At 44.0% G+C, this 16,571-nt stretch overlaps 1 protein-coding gene across 1 annotated transcript in view; it reads right to left on the reverse strand.

Moving 5' to 3' along the window:
- Nucleotides 1–66: 66 nt before the first annotated feature.
- The window catches only part of ABAT (4-aminobutyrate aminotransferase), a 34,541-nt gene continuing 18,036 nt past the window's right edge, over nt 67–16,571 (reverse strand). Inside the window, 8 exon segments of the mRNA XM_026687889.2 lie at nt 67–2,805; nt 4,884–4,995; nt 6,745–6,891; nt 7,450–7,617; nt 7,718–7,855; nt 10,775–10,815; nt 10,818–10,922; nt 12,750–12,813. Coding sequence (XP_026543674.2) covers nt 2,684–2,805; nt 4,884–4,995; nt 6,745–6,891; nt 7,450–7,617; nt 7,718–7,855; nt 10,775–10,815; nt 10,818–10,922; nt 12,750–12,813 — 897 coding nt within the window. The 3' untranslated portion in view covers nt 67–2,683.

Here is a 16,571-nt window from a genome sequence, read left to right on the forward strand (position 1 = left end):
CGAGACTTTTAGGCCTTTCACTTGATGTTCATAACCTCACTCACATCAGAAGCTCAAGAGATCCAACACAGCTAAATTAGTTATTTTATTGTAGACAAGAAAGAAGCCATATATATATATATCTAGAAGGTTTGCCTACTGCAGAAGACAAAAAGTCAATTATTTCTCTGTATCCTTTACATGGTTTAAATTTTAGACTCTTTTTGAGACTCTGGAAATTTGATGGTTTTCTTTTCAGCCTCATGAAAGACTCCCAACATATCTGCTCGAGGTTTGCAAAATGGTTCTGTCCAGCCTGAGAATCCCTTGTTTCCATCTCACTAGATCCAGCTCTTGCGAGAATGAAGCCTGATCGTCTGGCAACAGCCCCATGGCCTTCCAGATTGCGGGGCGGGGTGTGTGTGTGTGTGACGGATAAGGGATTTAATACTGTTAACTTCTGGTTTTTCATCCTCTTCTCATCTTCTATAGTCCCAAAGGTCATCAGATTTCCCATCCTATTTCTGAGCTTGTCCCAGAAGGACAGAAGTAGGGAAGGGGGGGAGAGGGGAGATATTCTGCCCCAGTGACATTTGCAGGGGGTGGTGGTTACATACAGGAAGTCCTCGACTTACAGCAGCTGATTTAGTGACTGTTGTAACTTTGAACGGCCCTGAAAAAAGGGAGCCATGACCATTTCCCTCCCCACCCCCCAAGCATTACAGCATTCCCATGGTCCCAGGATCCAAATTCAGACATTTGGCAACTGGCCTGAATTTACAACAGTTGCAGTGTCCCTGGGGTCATGTGATCCCCTTTTGCGACCTTCTGACATGCCAAGTCAATGGGGAAGCCGGATTCCCTTAACAACCATGTTATTCATTTAACAACTGCAGTAGTTCACTTAACAACTGCGGCAAGAAAAGTTGGGATAAAACTCAGCAACTGTCTTGCTTAGCAACAGAAATTTGGGACTCAGCGGTGGTCATAAGTTGAGGACTACCTGTAACCAGGTCACTTGAAGTGCATAACAATTTTATTTTCTATCCACACACTTCTTCATAAACTAGCTTGCAGGTTGGGATTCTGGTTAAAAGGCACAGGAAAAAGTTTTAAATGTTGTATTCCTGTTTTCATGAGGGCCTCGTTTGAAACAGGAAGAATAGTTAGCAATAGCACTTAGACTTATACACCATTTTACTGACCTCGGAAGGCTGAGTCAACCTTGAGCCTGGTTAGATTCAAACTGCCAAATTGCCGGCAGCCGGCAGGCAGTGGCTCTTCCATACAATCTGCTTCATTTCCAATCCCTTGAAGAGGCAGCTTTCCTGTTGGAAAGACTTCAGAATCCACACTCATAAACTGGGATGGACAAAATGGGCCTCAATGCATGAGTGGGAGGGCTGCAGAAACAGCAAACTTTGGGCCCAAATCACAGGTTGGCAAAGCTATAAATGCTCTCATTTTGCAACCAGATTGGGATTATTCCTCCAAAAGCTCCACGGAGGATGGGAAGGAGGCATCACTGGTCACAAAGACCATGCGTGAGCTTTGGATTCCACTTCAAACAAAGGACAAAGCTAGAACAGAAGCCAAACCAAATTGAATTAAAATTACATTAGAATTCATACAATCATTCCCCAACGCACATTCCCCTTCTGTTGTATTAAAAAAAAATGCAGTATAGACAACAGCTTTTGAAGGGTCCTGGAGGCTGCAATCATGGATGAGGAGAGCTGGATGCCATTACGGTGCACCACAGCTGCAGAAGGTGATGGGTTTACTCTTTTTGCTGGCTCCATTTGACACACACACCCCACAATTGCAAAAAATTCTACCCTGTTTCTGCCAAAGAGTCCTTCCAAACACCTGGGGTTGTCCTTCTGATTTAAAAAAGAAACCCTGCTTTGTCGCCAAAGGAAATGCCATCGGCACGTCCAAGTGAAGATGGGCGAAAAATGTAAAATAAAAGCAATGACAGCAATAGGTTTACAAGCAACAAAGCAGAGAAGGAAGTTGGCTCATGGAAAGTCCCAAATCCCTATAGGCAACTCCTGCGTAAAAGAGGATCATGGCTTGGAACAGGTGCTGTGAGTCTTCCAAGATCCATAACTTCCACCTGGAGAGGCCTGCAGACCCTCGGGGCAGCACAATTAAGAGTCCAATGTTAGCAGACACGTGACGTGGAGGGATGTTGAGTTTCATTGTGTGCTTCAGAAGAGACCACACTTCTGCAAAGGGATTCCTTGGGTGGATCCAACAGCCGCTTTCTCCTTGGAATCCCACCGTCATCTCTATCTTCAACAGTGCTCTGGATCCGTGGCAGTAGAAGTGCACTTTCCAGACTTGGGCACTAGGAGCCCGTTGCAAGAAAGCAAACTTGGGAATTCAAATTCCAGGCCAAGCTTTGAAACCCGAAACCGATCATTTAGCCTTTGCTAGGTCAAAAGGAGATGGCCGAGGACATCAAAAGCATGTCCAGATTATTATTATATATTTTTTAGCCAGAAGCAGTTTGTGCTGGAGGTGAGCATGATCAAACCAATCATTAAAAAAAAAGAAGCACTTTATGAATTCCATCTTTCTTTCCTATTAGTGAAAATATATATTATATGTATATACATATATATTTATGATCTTAAATAAACTATTCTCCAATTCTGAGAAGATATTTGGCCTCTCTCGGTGCAAGGTGGGATCCTGGCTACTTGAAATCTGCCAGAATATCGCTGAAGATGTTCAGGAAAAGATGCGCATGGTGGTCTCGGAAGACTAGAGTGGGCCGGAAACGGATTGATCGGTCCCCACTGCCACCTAATACCACACCTGAGGGAAGAGAAAGAAAAAAGAAGGAAGTTGCAGATTCAGCTCTCTTTAATCACACACAGAGTTTTCCATCACAAAATCCCCTGGAGACTGGCAGGGGTATCATCATGTTTAAGTAACTAATCAAATAAGCAACCAATCAATCAGAATAGAGCTGGAAGGGACCTTGGAGGTCTTCTAGTCCACCCCCCCTGAGCAAGCAGGAGACCCTATACCAGTCCAGACACATCCAGTTTCTTCTTGAAAACCTCCAGTGATGGAGCCCCCACCACCTCTGAAAGTCACGGGTTAATTGTTCTCACTGTTAGGAATATACAATACATAGCTTGGTAGATATTCGAAAATATAATCTCTACCAAATCATTCTGGCAAAAGTGAGCTTAGGTGGCAGATACCGAGAGTCAAAAGAAGTCAACTAGGATGCTGGAGATACCAGGCTTGGAGGAAAAGGTTGCACCCATCACCCCCAAGAAGAAGGTGGCCAGCCCTACATACTGTAGATGGGGAAGATCATGGAACCAAGGTTTCAGGGATTTAAAGCTATGGTGGGGCAAATACAGAATATTGGAGACGCCAAGAGCAATTTTCCCAGCCTCCTTCATACGGAGTTCATTTGCATGATCTGAAACAATTCTCCCTGGTTTCTCCCCACCTGAATTTCTGTTTATGAGATGAGCTGCTGATAAACACATTTTCTATCTTGATGCTTATATCTCTCCTTCTCTTCTTTGCGTTTCCATAATTTCTCACGGCGGGGGAGGGACGGGGGATTTCTTGAAGGCCATCTAAGAGGACAGCCTTAAGTACAGGTAATCCTTGCCTAATGAACACAACTGAGGCCAAAAGTAATAGTTGTTAAGTGAGTTTTACGACCTTTCTTGCCACAGTTGTTGAGTAACACAATTGTGAAGTGAACCTGACTTCTCTGTCTGACTTTGCTTGTTGCAAACTGCCTGGGAAGTGATCACATGATCCTGGGATATGCAACAGTCATAAGTACATGCCAGTTGCCAAGCATCCAAATTTTGGTCATGCGACTTGGGATGCTACAATGGTCGTAAGTGTGGAAAAACGAAGTCACTTTTTTCACTATATGTGGAATTCATTAGATCAGGAAAATATGGGGGATTTGGAGGTGTAATGGAGAAAGGGCTGGAGGTCAAAGGTCAGCCTGTGGCTGAAATAGCAGGCAGCGCTTAGCTTCTAAATCTGACCCACGTGAAGGATTCAACTGAATTGTGAGAATCTTAGATAAGCAGACCAAATGAGGAGAAAAAAAAACTAGAAGACTCTTGCACCCAGCGTCTCAACTTTCACTAGATGCCCCTCATCAGGTTTTTAATGAAAGCTGGAAATAGAATAGGCAAGTCTATTTCTTCAGCTTGGGGGTATCAAAAGCTTGCTTCTTTGTCCCTACGCTTTATATATTTCATTACCCAACTAGTGCTTGATGATATTATCCAGCTTGGTAATGAAATATCTGCAAGAAAACAACCAAGCTCAGAGAGAACCAAGAATTCTACAGTTCAACCTTGGGTGACAGATCTATTTGAACCCATGATTTATAAAATGCCAATTTTTCATGAAAGCATGGCTTTTCTTTTCTTGTTTTCCTCCCTCCTTCATTCAAAATTGAATCTATCTATTGCCATTTTATCATTATTAAAATTATATATTTATCATTATTATTATATGAGCAGTTGTCCATTTAGGCATAATTTAGTCTGATTAAAAAAAGTCTCAGTAGGTGGCGCTGTGTGATTGATCTCATTTGGAAGTTCAGCAATCTTGTAATATTTGGGAGCCTGTTTAGTATGTGGAAGGGGATGGGAGACCATCAGGAGATTTTAGGACTGCAGACTAGACTGTGAGGTTTAAAAAAAATATCCGAAGAAAGCAGTAGCAAATTGCTACTATTATTTTTGCCCACCCCAACTTGAGGTCAAACTCAACTTGGAGGTAGTTTTTTTTTTAAAAAAAAAAAACATGAAATAAGATCTATTAGGTACTTCCCAGCCTTTGAGATCCAGTTGTAGGACCCCAAAAACCCAGCCCTGGTTCAGAGCACAACACCTTACCTTTGTTTCTTGCTATTTCAATGAACTTGTTCCGAATTGTGTCATTTGGAGTGTCAAAGGAGCAGAACGTCCCTCGTCCCCGGGCTCGGCTGATCAGATGGGGATATCGACTCTACAAAAATGGGAAAAGTAAATCAGTTTGTCATCTTGGAAAACCAGGCAAGGCATGCTGGGGAAAAAAACGGAAAGGAAATATAAGAGCTGTGGGTGGTGCAGTGGTTAGAATGCAGTATTGCAGGCTAATTCTGCTGACTGCCTGCAGTTCGATCTTGACGACTCAATGTTGACTCAGCCTTCCATCCTTCCGAGGTGGGTAAAATGAGGACCCAGACTGTTGGGGGCAAGAGGTTGACTCTGTAAATCACGTACAGAGGCCTCTAAACAGGTTTTATTGCTATAATTCCCAGACACATATGTTCCTCTTGGCTTCTAGGTGCTCACTAAGAAAGGATATTTCGAAATGACCATCAGAGCATTTGTACTTTCTATATTATTATTAACACTCTCTGATGCTAAGGAGTTCCACTCCCCCACCCCACCTGAAAAGAAATCTCTTCCAAATGCAAAACACAAGCAGAGAGGAGTTTCAGTTTCACAGCACTTTAGTACAGAACAGTTGAGCTAAGCCACGTCCAGGCTCCTTGCCATCTCCTTCTTGCTCACACAGCAAATACTGCTTCAGTTTCCAAACAGCCCTCAACTCTCTCACACACTGACAGGACACTAGCCAGATGAATACCAATGGATGCTAGTAGGCAGAGGCAGAATCCCCCCCCTTATTTTCCTCCCAAAAAACTAAGCCTGACCACACAGTTTCGTAGCAAAGCACAGGTATTGAGCTAGTATTTAAGTACAAAAACCCAGTTTTGTCCGTGTGATGACCCAGAGTATACCAGAAATATAACAAAACCCAAAACGTAACTAAAAGTCCTTTAATGCCTTCAACTTGGCTTCACTGTTTAATTGTTCACAGTGGAGGAGTACACTATTTTCAAAATAACACTTCAAAGGAAAGAAACACAGTTCAAAGTCAAAGAGCCGATAATGAAGCAAAAACCAAAAACAAACCGCACTGAATAAAGTTCCACGACAGACCAGGATACATAATTGCCAACTTCAGGGAGATAAGCAGGTACAGTCCGTTGGAAGAACGCCGACCAAGATAAACCTTCTTTAGGAATAAAACACTTAATTTGTCTCCAGCGTCTATTAGCACGCAGGTCTAACCTTTTATGCAGATCTCACACCTGCAACCCATGAAGAGGATCAAGGCCCTCTCCTCCTGAGGAGACCACGTCTCTCCCTTATCCTCTCCTCCCTGTGTGCCCTAGGATGGATAGGGGATGGACCTGGATCCTCCTCTGACTGCTCAGGTGGCCTCTGCCCTTCCCCAGCCTCCTCCACCACCTCCGGAGCCACACTCCCACTCCCTGTTGGCTGTTCCTCCTCTTCCTCAGAGTCAGACTCCACCAGGGGCATGACACTCTGCATCCAACAAACTGTCCGAATCTGTTACTTTGCAAGAAAAATACTGGAAGCTAATAGCAGAGTTTGCCCCCATAATGCTGAATCACAGAGTAAACAGACTGGGATACCCAATGTGGCAAATCATGAACAAAGTCATTGAATTATGTTTACCAGACTTGGGCTGTAAAACGGGACACACACACACACACAACTAGCTTTTTGCTTATCGCCCCCATATTATCGAATCCACAACGTAAACCAAATCTATTTCACGAATCCCAATTAAATCAAAGGGCTGTTTTTAAAAAGGGCACCGCATCCTGAGATTTCCCACTTCACATCAGAACTGTGAGCACCACCATCCCCGCTTGGTCGCTGAAGGTGTGTCCCTTACCTGTAATTCCAGCAGCCCCATCAACAGCACCTTCCCGGCATGGTTGACGTTACTCAGAAGGTCCTCCCTTTTTATGACGTTAATGACCTCCGCTAGCAGAAGGTTCTTGGAAGGGTCCCCAAGCCACGTGTTAAAAATCCTATACGGCTGCAGGATAGAGGATCCAACAGAGAGAAAAGAAGAAGGTGGGGGGGAGAGAGGAACATTTAGCCCCCTTCCTTTTGCTTCCGCATACAAATAGGCCTTGAGTTAACAGCTATTCAGACCATAACTGTTCAAAAGTTACAACGGCACTGAAAAAGGGGACTTAGGATCAGGAGTTGGCTTCAAAAATTTCAGCAACCAGTTTCTCTGCCCAGTTGCTGAGTGGGCGTGGCCATGGTGGGCGTGGTGTAATCGGCCTCCTGCACCATGATCAGGGGGAGCGTTTCACCCTCCAAGGGCTCGGGAGGCTTTCCTCCCCATTCCCTCCCCACCCCACTAACCTGCTTTCCAGCTCCGTTCTCCTGGGCAGGGCAACCAAAGAAGACCCAGCCGATCAGCTGGGACTTGGGAGGCAGAGAACAGATGGGGTTGGCGGGGCCAGTCAGAGGTGGGATTGGCCAGTTCTCCGAACTACTCAAAATTCCCCCTACTGGTTCTCCAGAACCTGTCAGAACCTGCTGAATACCACCTCTAGGACCAAGGTTGACCAACGGAACCTACTGCATTTGCCCGGAATTCCTCCTTGTGGAAAAACCCTCCGGTCATCATCTTCTTGCTGAACGTTAGGACATCCGCTGGGTCCTCGAGCCCCCAGTGTTCGTGGGCCCAGAATTTGCCAGTACAGCCACCTCCTGTTTGCACCTCGTCTATCAAGAAGGCGCAGCCGTGCTGTGGAGAAATCACATCTGGGTTTTAGTCCCTTTAAGAAAGGAGTTGGGAACAATTTAAGAAGGAGGCGAAAACGTCCTGATTTTATGTCAAAGCTCACCTTTCTTGCGATGTTTCTCAATTTCCTAAAAAAGTCATCTGATGCGTGATTGTCCCCTCCTTCGGATTGAATGGGTTCCACGATGATTCCTGCAACAACTTTATTCTTTTTCCTGTATTTAACAATCAAATCTTCCACCTGCAAGTTAGAACACAGCAAGAGATTGTTTTGAGACAAGAAACAGATCACTAACATGCCTTTTATCTTGTTCCAATTCATCGTGACAATTTTATTAAATTCCAGGGAGCAATCAAGAAGGATTGGTGATGTTTTTGCAGCATTGAATAACCTTCTGCAAAGAAGAAACCTCCAGACGAATGGGATCTTTTCTATCTGGGTTGGCAATTACGGAAGCTGAGATTCCACACATTTGGACGGGATCGAAGGTTGGAGAAAAATGACCCATGGGCCAATTTGTGAGTAACATCTGCTATAATCTGGTGTTAAATAAAAGAACCCCATTGGAGGCATAACCTGCTGGTTAAAGTTAATAATATACTGTATACAAAATAAATTAAACAAATTGAGAAGAAATGCGATTGATATTAATAAAGAGAAACACATGATTATGAGTTGGATTTTATCCAAAGCGATTGCTCCAAAAACAGAAACCAAACCACACCTAACTGAGAAATGCCCATTTCTTGGTGTATCTTCCCCCCAATTTTAATCTGACAGATTCCTTCCTTCCTTGGCCTTCTTTAAAAGAGTATTAACCAAGGTGCATTTTGAAGAGGTGATCTTCTGCTTGAGTTTCAGTTTCCAATCCAATGGAAGCATCTCCTTGGTCTCCAGAGAGCTCTGAGAAATCACGCCCTACCCTGAGAAGGACTCAACTCTTTCAAAACCAAGGCTAACCTGGAGAATTAGGACATCACCTCAACGTGGTCTTTCAGCAGCTGCGACATGTCAACGGTCTTTCTCCAACCGTGATTTCCATTCTCTGATGAGCTTTCTGTGCTACTCTGCCAATTTTTGCCCTAAACCCAAACCACATCAATATCAAGAAGGTCCATGGAAAAGAAGATTCGGACTATTTCATAACACGGGAACTATTCTATAAATGGTTAAATGACAGATATTGAAGTTAGAGGAGTGGAATTAGGTGAAATATGGTTTATAGGAGAAAGAAAAACATTTCGGTAAATATTTCTGACTGTTATATAATTGATACTATAATGGAAGATAATATATGTTACAATATGATTGATGTTATCATATTTGTTTATATATTACTGCATATTTGTTTATATATGTGTGTGTGTGTTCATAATAATGATGACGTTTGTATGTTAACACCTTGGACACCTAAAGAGCACACTGTTCAACATAGAAAGGAAATGTATGATATAAAACAATAAAAAATATTTCCAAAAAAAAAGAAGGCCCATAATCTGGTCTGACTAACCTCAGTGTGCTGTCAATTGTAATGCATTCAGAACTAAACCTAGGCTAGCATCGTTGGTGAACCCAATCACTTCCTCCACCTGGCAGGTCCTACAACACTTTGTATTTGAAACCCTGAAGGGTTTGGAGCAGGTGTCCATCATGATGCATCTAGAATTCAGAAGATTAAACCTCTGGTTCCAGGGTCCAACTCAGTCTGGATCTTGCAACATTATCCTGGGACACGTATATCTGCTTTTGTTCGTGAGGTTGATTAAATCCAAAGGCGCTTTTTTTTTCAAGTGGCAACTGGACTTATTGGTTTTTCTTTTGAAGACGTTTTGCTTCTCATCCAAGAAGCTTCTTCAGCTCTGACTGGATGGTGGGGAATGGAAGGATTTCTACTCCTTGCAGACAGCTGGTCATTTGCGTCCTTTCAGAGGGTCGCTGAGGCCACTTGGAGGTTTACCTGTGTCCTCAGGATCACCTGAATGGTGCAAATGGGTGTGGAGCTTTCTTGGAATTGCTGAAAGGACTGTGTTATAGACTGGAGATAGATGATGCTGTATCCCCCCCCTCCCTCCGTTGATGGAGGGCTGTTCACAGGGGTGGGCTTCAAATTTTTTAGCAAGGTGCTCTCTGCCCTAATGACTGGCTGGGTGGGCATGGCTGGGTGGTCATGTGACTGGGTGGGTGTGGCCAACACACACCGAAAAGTTATTATTTCATGCATTTAATACTTAAATAAAAGACCTATTTAATAGTACATATTATGATAGCAGCAAGAATCCCCTCGGAGGCTAGTGGCTATGTTCTCTGATTTTTTTCAATGGCGCTCCTTGCAAGCGCTGAGTGGATTGTTTATCTAGTTTGCAACACTTTTACGAGGTGTGAAATGCTCTTGGCTGAATGCCCAGAAGTTCAATTAAGCCTATTAAGAGCTTTCGCTGCTTGTCTTTCTGAGGTTATTGGGGGCTCTCTCTCTCTCTCCCCGCAGAGTCTTAGCTAGGGGCTCCCCTAGCAGCCCACCCTGGCTGTTCAATTTTGACATAGATGACCTCCTTGACCCCTCTTTCAAACCAGCGGTCCTCTCTTTATCCAAAATGTGGACTTTATTGTCTTCCAAAGAATGGCCTGTGTCTTTTGAATGCTACAACACAATCCTTTCAACAGTTCCAAGACCCATGTACACCACTCAGGTGACATCTGATGGCACAGTTGAACCTACAGGTGATCTTAAAGACTCGCTAAAAGGATGCAAATGACCAGTTGTCTGCATGGAGTATAAATCCTTCCATTTCCCCACCATCCCATCAAAGCTGAAGAAGCTTCTTGGATGAGAAGCGAAGCGTCTTCAAAGAAAAACAAAGAAAGTCCAGTTGCCTCTTGAAAAAAGCACCTTTGGGACAACCATGACTTGGATGACTGAGAATCTCCACAGACATGAGGCTGATTAAAGTTAACTTGGTTTGCTCAGGGCTGAACTAAGTCAGGATGAAGACGGTTTGCGAGCCTCTTCTTTCTTCCTGGAAAAGCAAAGGACGGATGTCCTTTGTGGTCCTTGCTTGATCCTTCTGTGCCGGGTTAATTGAGCAACACAAACTCACTTTACGTCAGCCAACCTCTCCTGCCCGAGGTGCCTTCTGCACTCCGAAGCTGGGCTATCCTCACCTCCTCTAAGCAGCGTGCTTCTTCCTGCTCATTTTCTCTGCAAAGTCTTCCAAAGGGTACTGCAGCCTTGGGAAGGGAGCAATGGGCCAGTCAAAGGATGGGATGTCTAGCTTGTGAATGGCCTTGGAGTGCGTAGTCGCCAAGCAGCCTAAACAAAGAGTGGGGAAAAAAAACAACCATGAAAACCAGAGGAAACCTTTAAAGACAGACCTCGTCCTGGCCAGATAACACCCTGCAGAAAAACGCTTGCTCAACTGGACAGGAAGTTCCTCTCACTCAACTCAAACCTCACTTTCTCAAGTTGGATGATCGAAGCTGCAGATCTATCTCCAGGCTTCTGTTTGTGTGTTAATTATCCCCAAGTATGATTTTTTTCTGTCGTAGCAGCTGCCTGTTCTGACCCAGCTCCCCAAACACGACAAACCCTCTGGAGTGAACTTAAAAGATTCCTTTAATTAGGAGTGCCAGCAGCCTGGGCAAAAAGTTTCCCTTTTATCGCAGGCTAACAAGTCTGTCCGGCCGGGAGATGAATAGTTGTCTGCCACACCTATTTATTTCCACCCCCTGCCTTTTATCCCCAGAGCTAGGGTGGCTCTTTGCTAGCAGTGGTGGCTCTTCCGTCCCACGGGCCAGTCGATAGATTTCCACTGCTCTCCTCTCCTCTGCCTTCGCATCCACGCATCAGGCACTGGACCCAGCTGTTCTTCCTCATCAGCCATTTCCAGACCTGGGGGCTGTTGACTCTCCATCTGAGGGCTGACAGATGGTCCAGCCTCCACTTCTGACTCTGTCTCTCTGACAGCTCCATTCCCTCTTCCCCCGCGGAGCTCTCAGGCTCGGTGCTGATCTTGACTCCCACGTTTCCTCTCCTTGATTTGGCTGCTGGAGTGGGCAGCAGCCGACAGGCTACAACACTGCTGCTTTTAAACTTGCCACCAACTCAGGGCAGAGGGGAAGCCGCTTCTGGGTTGTCAGTTCCAGGCAGCAACAAGAAACTGTCCCGTGGGAACCAAGGTCATCAAACCAGATGTTCAGTAAAGGCCCGGACAGTTCCCAAAGCAATATTTAGCCACCTGATTGGACAATGAGGGGGGGGGGGGGAGATTCAATTCTTTAATTATCTGAAAACCATGGGAATTAAACAGAGTTGGTTTTGCTTTTATTCAGTGCCGAAATGATGTACTCAATAAAGCTTTGTATTAAACAAACCAGAGTCCTTCCTACTAGGGATTTTTGATAAGCAAATTTCCAAAAAAGCCAAATACATAACAATAGACATTTAACAGCGGCCAGATTAGCCTTCGCTCAACACTGGAAACAACATCAAATTCCATCAGAAGAAATGATTATTGAAAAAATCTCAAAATGCGCAGAAATGGATAAATTGACTTTGGCGCTAAAAACAAAGACACTTCACTATACTACAATAGCTGGAATTGTTGGTATAATTGGATTGACCAAAGATAAATTATATATCATAAGGCATAAAAGAAAAGTATCAACCCATAATAACGAGGTAGCGATATAAGTTAAAAACAGGTGTGGTTATATGACACAAGTTAAGGTTATGAAAACAAAAGAAGATCTTGCAAACTGTTAAAATAAGAATACTTTTTATCTTGTAACCTCTTTCTTTCTTTCTTCCCCCTTTCTTTTTCTTTCTTTTCTCAAAATTCTTTCCCTCTCTTCTTTCTTTTTCTTTCTTTTGCTTATTTGTGTATGTATTGTGACTGGTTTTAATTGTAAAAATTAATAAACTATATTTATAAAAAATAATAATAATAAAGCTTTGTATTAAGAGAGTGGGTTGTCTCATCAGTGCTTGCTCGGTTGGGATGAAAGCACTTGAAAAATTAAGCCTTATCTGACACGATGGGCTATAATCAACCAAGCTATCTTGTTATTATTATCTTATTAAAGCTTGTATTTAATATTGCTTCCAACAACAACAACAAAAACAATAACTCTTTCTTACCCATAGTTCTCCCGTGAAATGCACCCATAAAGGAAAGCATGCTGTATTCTGGGCAACCAGGGGGCTGAAATGCAAAGAGGAAATTAATGCTTATTCATTAGTTAATTAAAATTTAAATTGGGCCACTAGGGGGCAGCCTCTTCCCTAACTGGAATGACAAACTGAATGATAAAACCATTCAGGTCGAGGATAACTTATTTTATTTTTCTAATTTTGCTGTGTTATTAGCAGAAATCTCTCCTCTGTCATGAATATTAATTCAGAGGGCTGGTATTCAGAGCTGAGCCAAGCAGGTTTCAAAAACCAGGAAACGTTATCCCTCAAGATGCGGTCTTATTTCATTCTTTTTTTAACAAATTAACAGAGTTGGAAGGGACCTTGTAGGTCATCTAGTCCAACCCCCCTGGCCAAGCAGGAGACCCTACATCATTTCTGAGAGATGGCTGTCCAGTCTCTTCTTGAAAGCCTCCAGGGATGAAGCTCCCACAACTTCTGAAGGCAATTTCTGTTCCGTTGGCTGACAGTTTTCACTGTCACAAAATTTCTCCTTATTTCCAGGTTGCATCTCTCCTTGTTCAGTTTCTATCCATTATTCCTTGTCTGGCCTTCAGGGGCTTTGGAGAATAGCTTGACCCCTTCCTCCTCTCTGTGGCAGCCCCTGAAATATTGGAAGGCTGCTCTCCTGTCTCCCCTGGTCCTTCTCTTCCCTAGACTAGCCATGCCCAGTTCCTGCAACCGTTCTTCATATGTTTTAGTCTCCAGTCCCCCCACCATCCTGGTTGCTCTTCTCTGCACTCTTTCTAGAGTCTCAACATCTTTTTTTATATTGTGGTGACCCCTTCTTCAAGCATTATCTTCACAGAAACCATCTTGGGTTAGGCGAGGAGTGATTGGCCCAAAGTCATCCAGAGGACTTTATGGCTGAGCAAAAGATGACACCTAAATTTCCCTAGTCCTAGGTTGACCTCATTAGCCCCTTTGATGCCACCGATCAGTTAGGTAAGAAAAAAACAAATATACAGGTGCAGATTTGGTGAAACGTGGCTTAATAGCAGTAACTGCGAGAGGGATCGTGGAATGCAAGTGAACAATCCCTTCAATGCCGGTAGGAGCCAGGAATGCGTAACAGCAGTCAAAAAAAGCCAAGGCAAACTTAGGTTGCATTAACAGAGGAATAAAATCAAGGTCACGTGAAGTATTAGTACCACTTTATAAGGCGTTGGTAAGATCACACTTGGAATACTGCATCCAATTTTGGTCACCGCAATATAAAAAAAAAAGATGTTGAGGTTCTAGAAAGAATGCCAAGAAGAGCAATAAAGATGATTTAGGGGACTGGAGGATAAACACATCAAGAAGAGTTGCAGAATTTGGGTCCAGTCTAGAGAAAAGAAGGACTGGGGGTGACACAATAGCAGTGTTCCAATATTTGAGGAGCTGCCACAAAGAAGAAGAGGCCAACGAGGGATGGGATGCAAAATTTTAAACTACCGGTTCTATGGGCATGGCTAGGTGGGCATGGCTAGGTGGGCATGTGACTGGATGGGTGTGGTTTGTTGGTTTGTTTGTTTTTGCCTACTGGGCCTCAGGGAAGCCTCCTGGGAGCAAAAACGGGGCAGTGGGGGCTGCACAGCACACACACCCTCCCCGCACCCTGTTTTTTGCTTCCTGGACCTCAGGGAAGCTCCTGGATGAAGCAGTACGACAGCGACGGGGGAGAGAATCAGCCGTGCTGCACAATTTAGATTACCTAGAAAGCAAGCAATCCTACGATTTCCTGCTTTCTAGCTAATCTAAATCGTGCGGCACACCTGATCTTTGGAAAACAGCTGATCGGTGGGGAAAAAAAAAGGAAACACCTTGATCTTCGGAGCGAACTGGTTCATTCCCAGCTGATCTTTGGAGCTACCAGTTCGCCTGAACCAGGCCAAACCGGTAGAATCCCACCCCTGAGGCCAACCTATTCTCCAAAGCACCAGAAGAGCAGGACAATAAGCAACGGATGGGAATGAATCAAGGAGAGAAGCAACCAAGAACTAAGGAGAAATTCCCTGACAGTGAAAACAATCCTCCAGTGGAACAGCTGGCCTTCAGAAGTGGTGGGTGCTCCAACCCTGGAGGTTTTTAAAAAGAGATTGGGCGGCCATTTGTCGGGAATGGTACTGGGTCTCCAATGCTTGAGCAGGGGGTTGGACTAGAAGACCTCCAAGGTCCCTTCCACCTCTTGCTATTCTATTTTGTTTTCTGTTTCAGTCATCTAGAACGCTTTCTGTTAAAAGAAGCTGCTATATCTGTGGGAAGTCACTGTGATGCCCTCTGGCCTTCATATCTGGGTCACCACATCATATCCAGCTTGGGGAAAGCTATCCCTGCCTGCCCAGGGTGCTTCATAGTTGCTGAAAAAATCTTTGATTTTCAACTACAAAAGAAACAATTGACAACACTCATCCACCCTCCTGTTTTCTAACGGTCCAAACCTTATTGTGGACATTGTCCAGCTTTTGAGAACATAAGGTATGGAAATAAAACAAGAAAACCAAGATAAGATAAAATGAAACAAAAGGTCAATAATAACAGTAGATAAGCCAACAAACTGCAACTTTCTCCGTTTAGATAAGCCACACTCCTCTAAAGCGTGGCTTATCTAAAGGAGTGTTCCTGCTTCAGCGGAAGGAGCACCAGCGAGAAATAAATAAACCGGGGAACCATTTTTTAATGAGAAAAGACTGGTTTGAAAATGTAATCTTAGGTGGTTTTTTTTAAAGACCTTTGTAGTTGTGGCCCAGCCTGATTCAAATAATCTGTTTTAAGCTGTTTGTTTGGAAAATTGATCTTGTTCCTACCAATGGTGGGATTCTACCGGTTTGGCCCAGTTTGGGTGAACCGGTAGTAAAAAAATGCTACAGTTCATTCGAACTGGTAGTAAAAAAACAGCTACCGGTTGGGCCAAACCGGTATTTCTTTTTTTGCTTTCCTCCGACTATCAGCTGATATCCCTTGCTGTCTTATTGCTTTGTCCAGGCGACTTCCCTGAGGCCCAGGAGGAAAAAGGTGGTGCTGTGCACCCTCCTTGCGCTCCGTTCTTTGGCTTCCTGGGCCTCCTGGGAGCAAAAACAGCCTCCCAGCAGGCTTCCCTGAAGCCCAGGAGGCCAAAAAAACCCCGAAGCATGGGGGGAGGAATTGCTTTACACACACAAAAGAAGCCACGCCTCCCCAGTCAAATGGCCACTCCCATCTAGCCACTCCCACAGAACCAGTAGTAAAAATATTTGCGTCCCACCCCTGGTTCCTACCTTCCAAGAAAAATTTAAGGTGGTTGGGAGAATTCAGCCACTCAGAAAAAAACGTCTGAATTGGTTGGAAAGAAAGGGATGGATTCAGTGGAGTTCAGATTCATTTCAGCAATTGAAGCTGATTTCAGTTCAGAAAAGGGTTCATTGATGCAGGAGTTTTGAATAGAACAGAACGGAATGAGCTGGAAGGGTCCTTGGAGGTCTTCTAGTCCAGTCCAAGTGATTGTCCGGTCTCTTCTTAAAAACCTCCAGTGATGGATGTCCCAAAAGTGCTTTTTCAAGTGTCAGCTGGACTTTCTTGTTTTTCCTTGAAGACGTTTTGCTTCTCCATCCTTCATCCTTCATCAAGCTTCATGAATGAGAAGCGACACGTCTTCGAAGAAAAAACAGAAAGTCCAGTTGACACTTGAAAAACCACCTTTGGGATAACCATGACCTGGATGACTGAGAATCTCCATAGACAGATGTACCAAAATGACAAATTTGCTCCAGATACAGGATAGAATGGATTTGATTTAGTAATAGAGAA

This window comes from Notechis scutatus, chromosome 12, assembly GCF_049901735.1.
Source record: "Notechis scutatus isolate UNSWTSFEM ecotype Mainland chromosome 12, rNotScu1.2, whole genome shotgun sequence".
NCBI classification, from domain to species: domain Eukaryota; kingdom Metazoa; phylum Chordata; class Lepidosauria; order Squamata; family Elapidae; genus Notechis; species Notechis scutatus.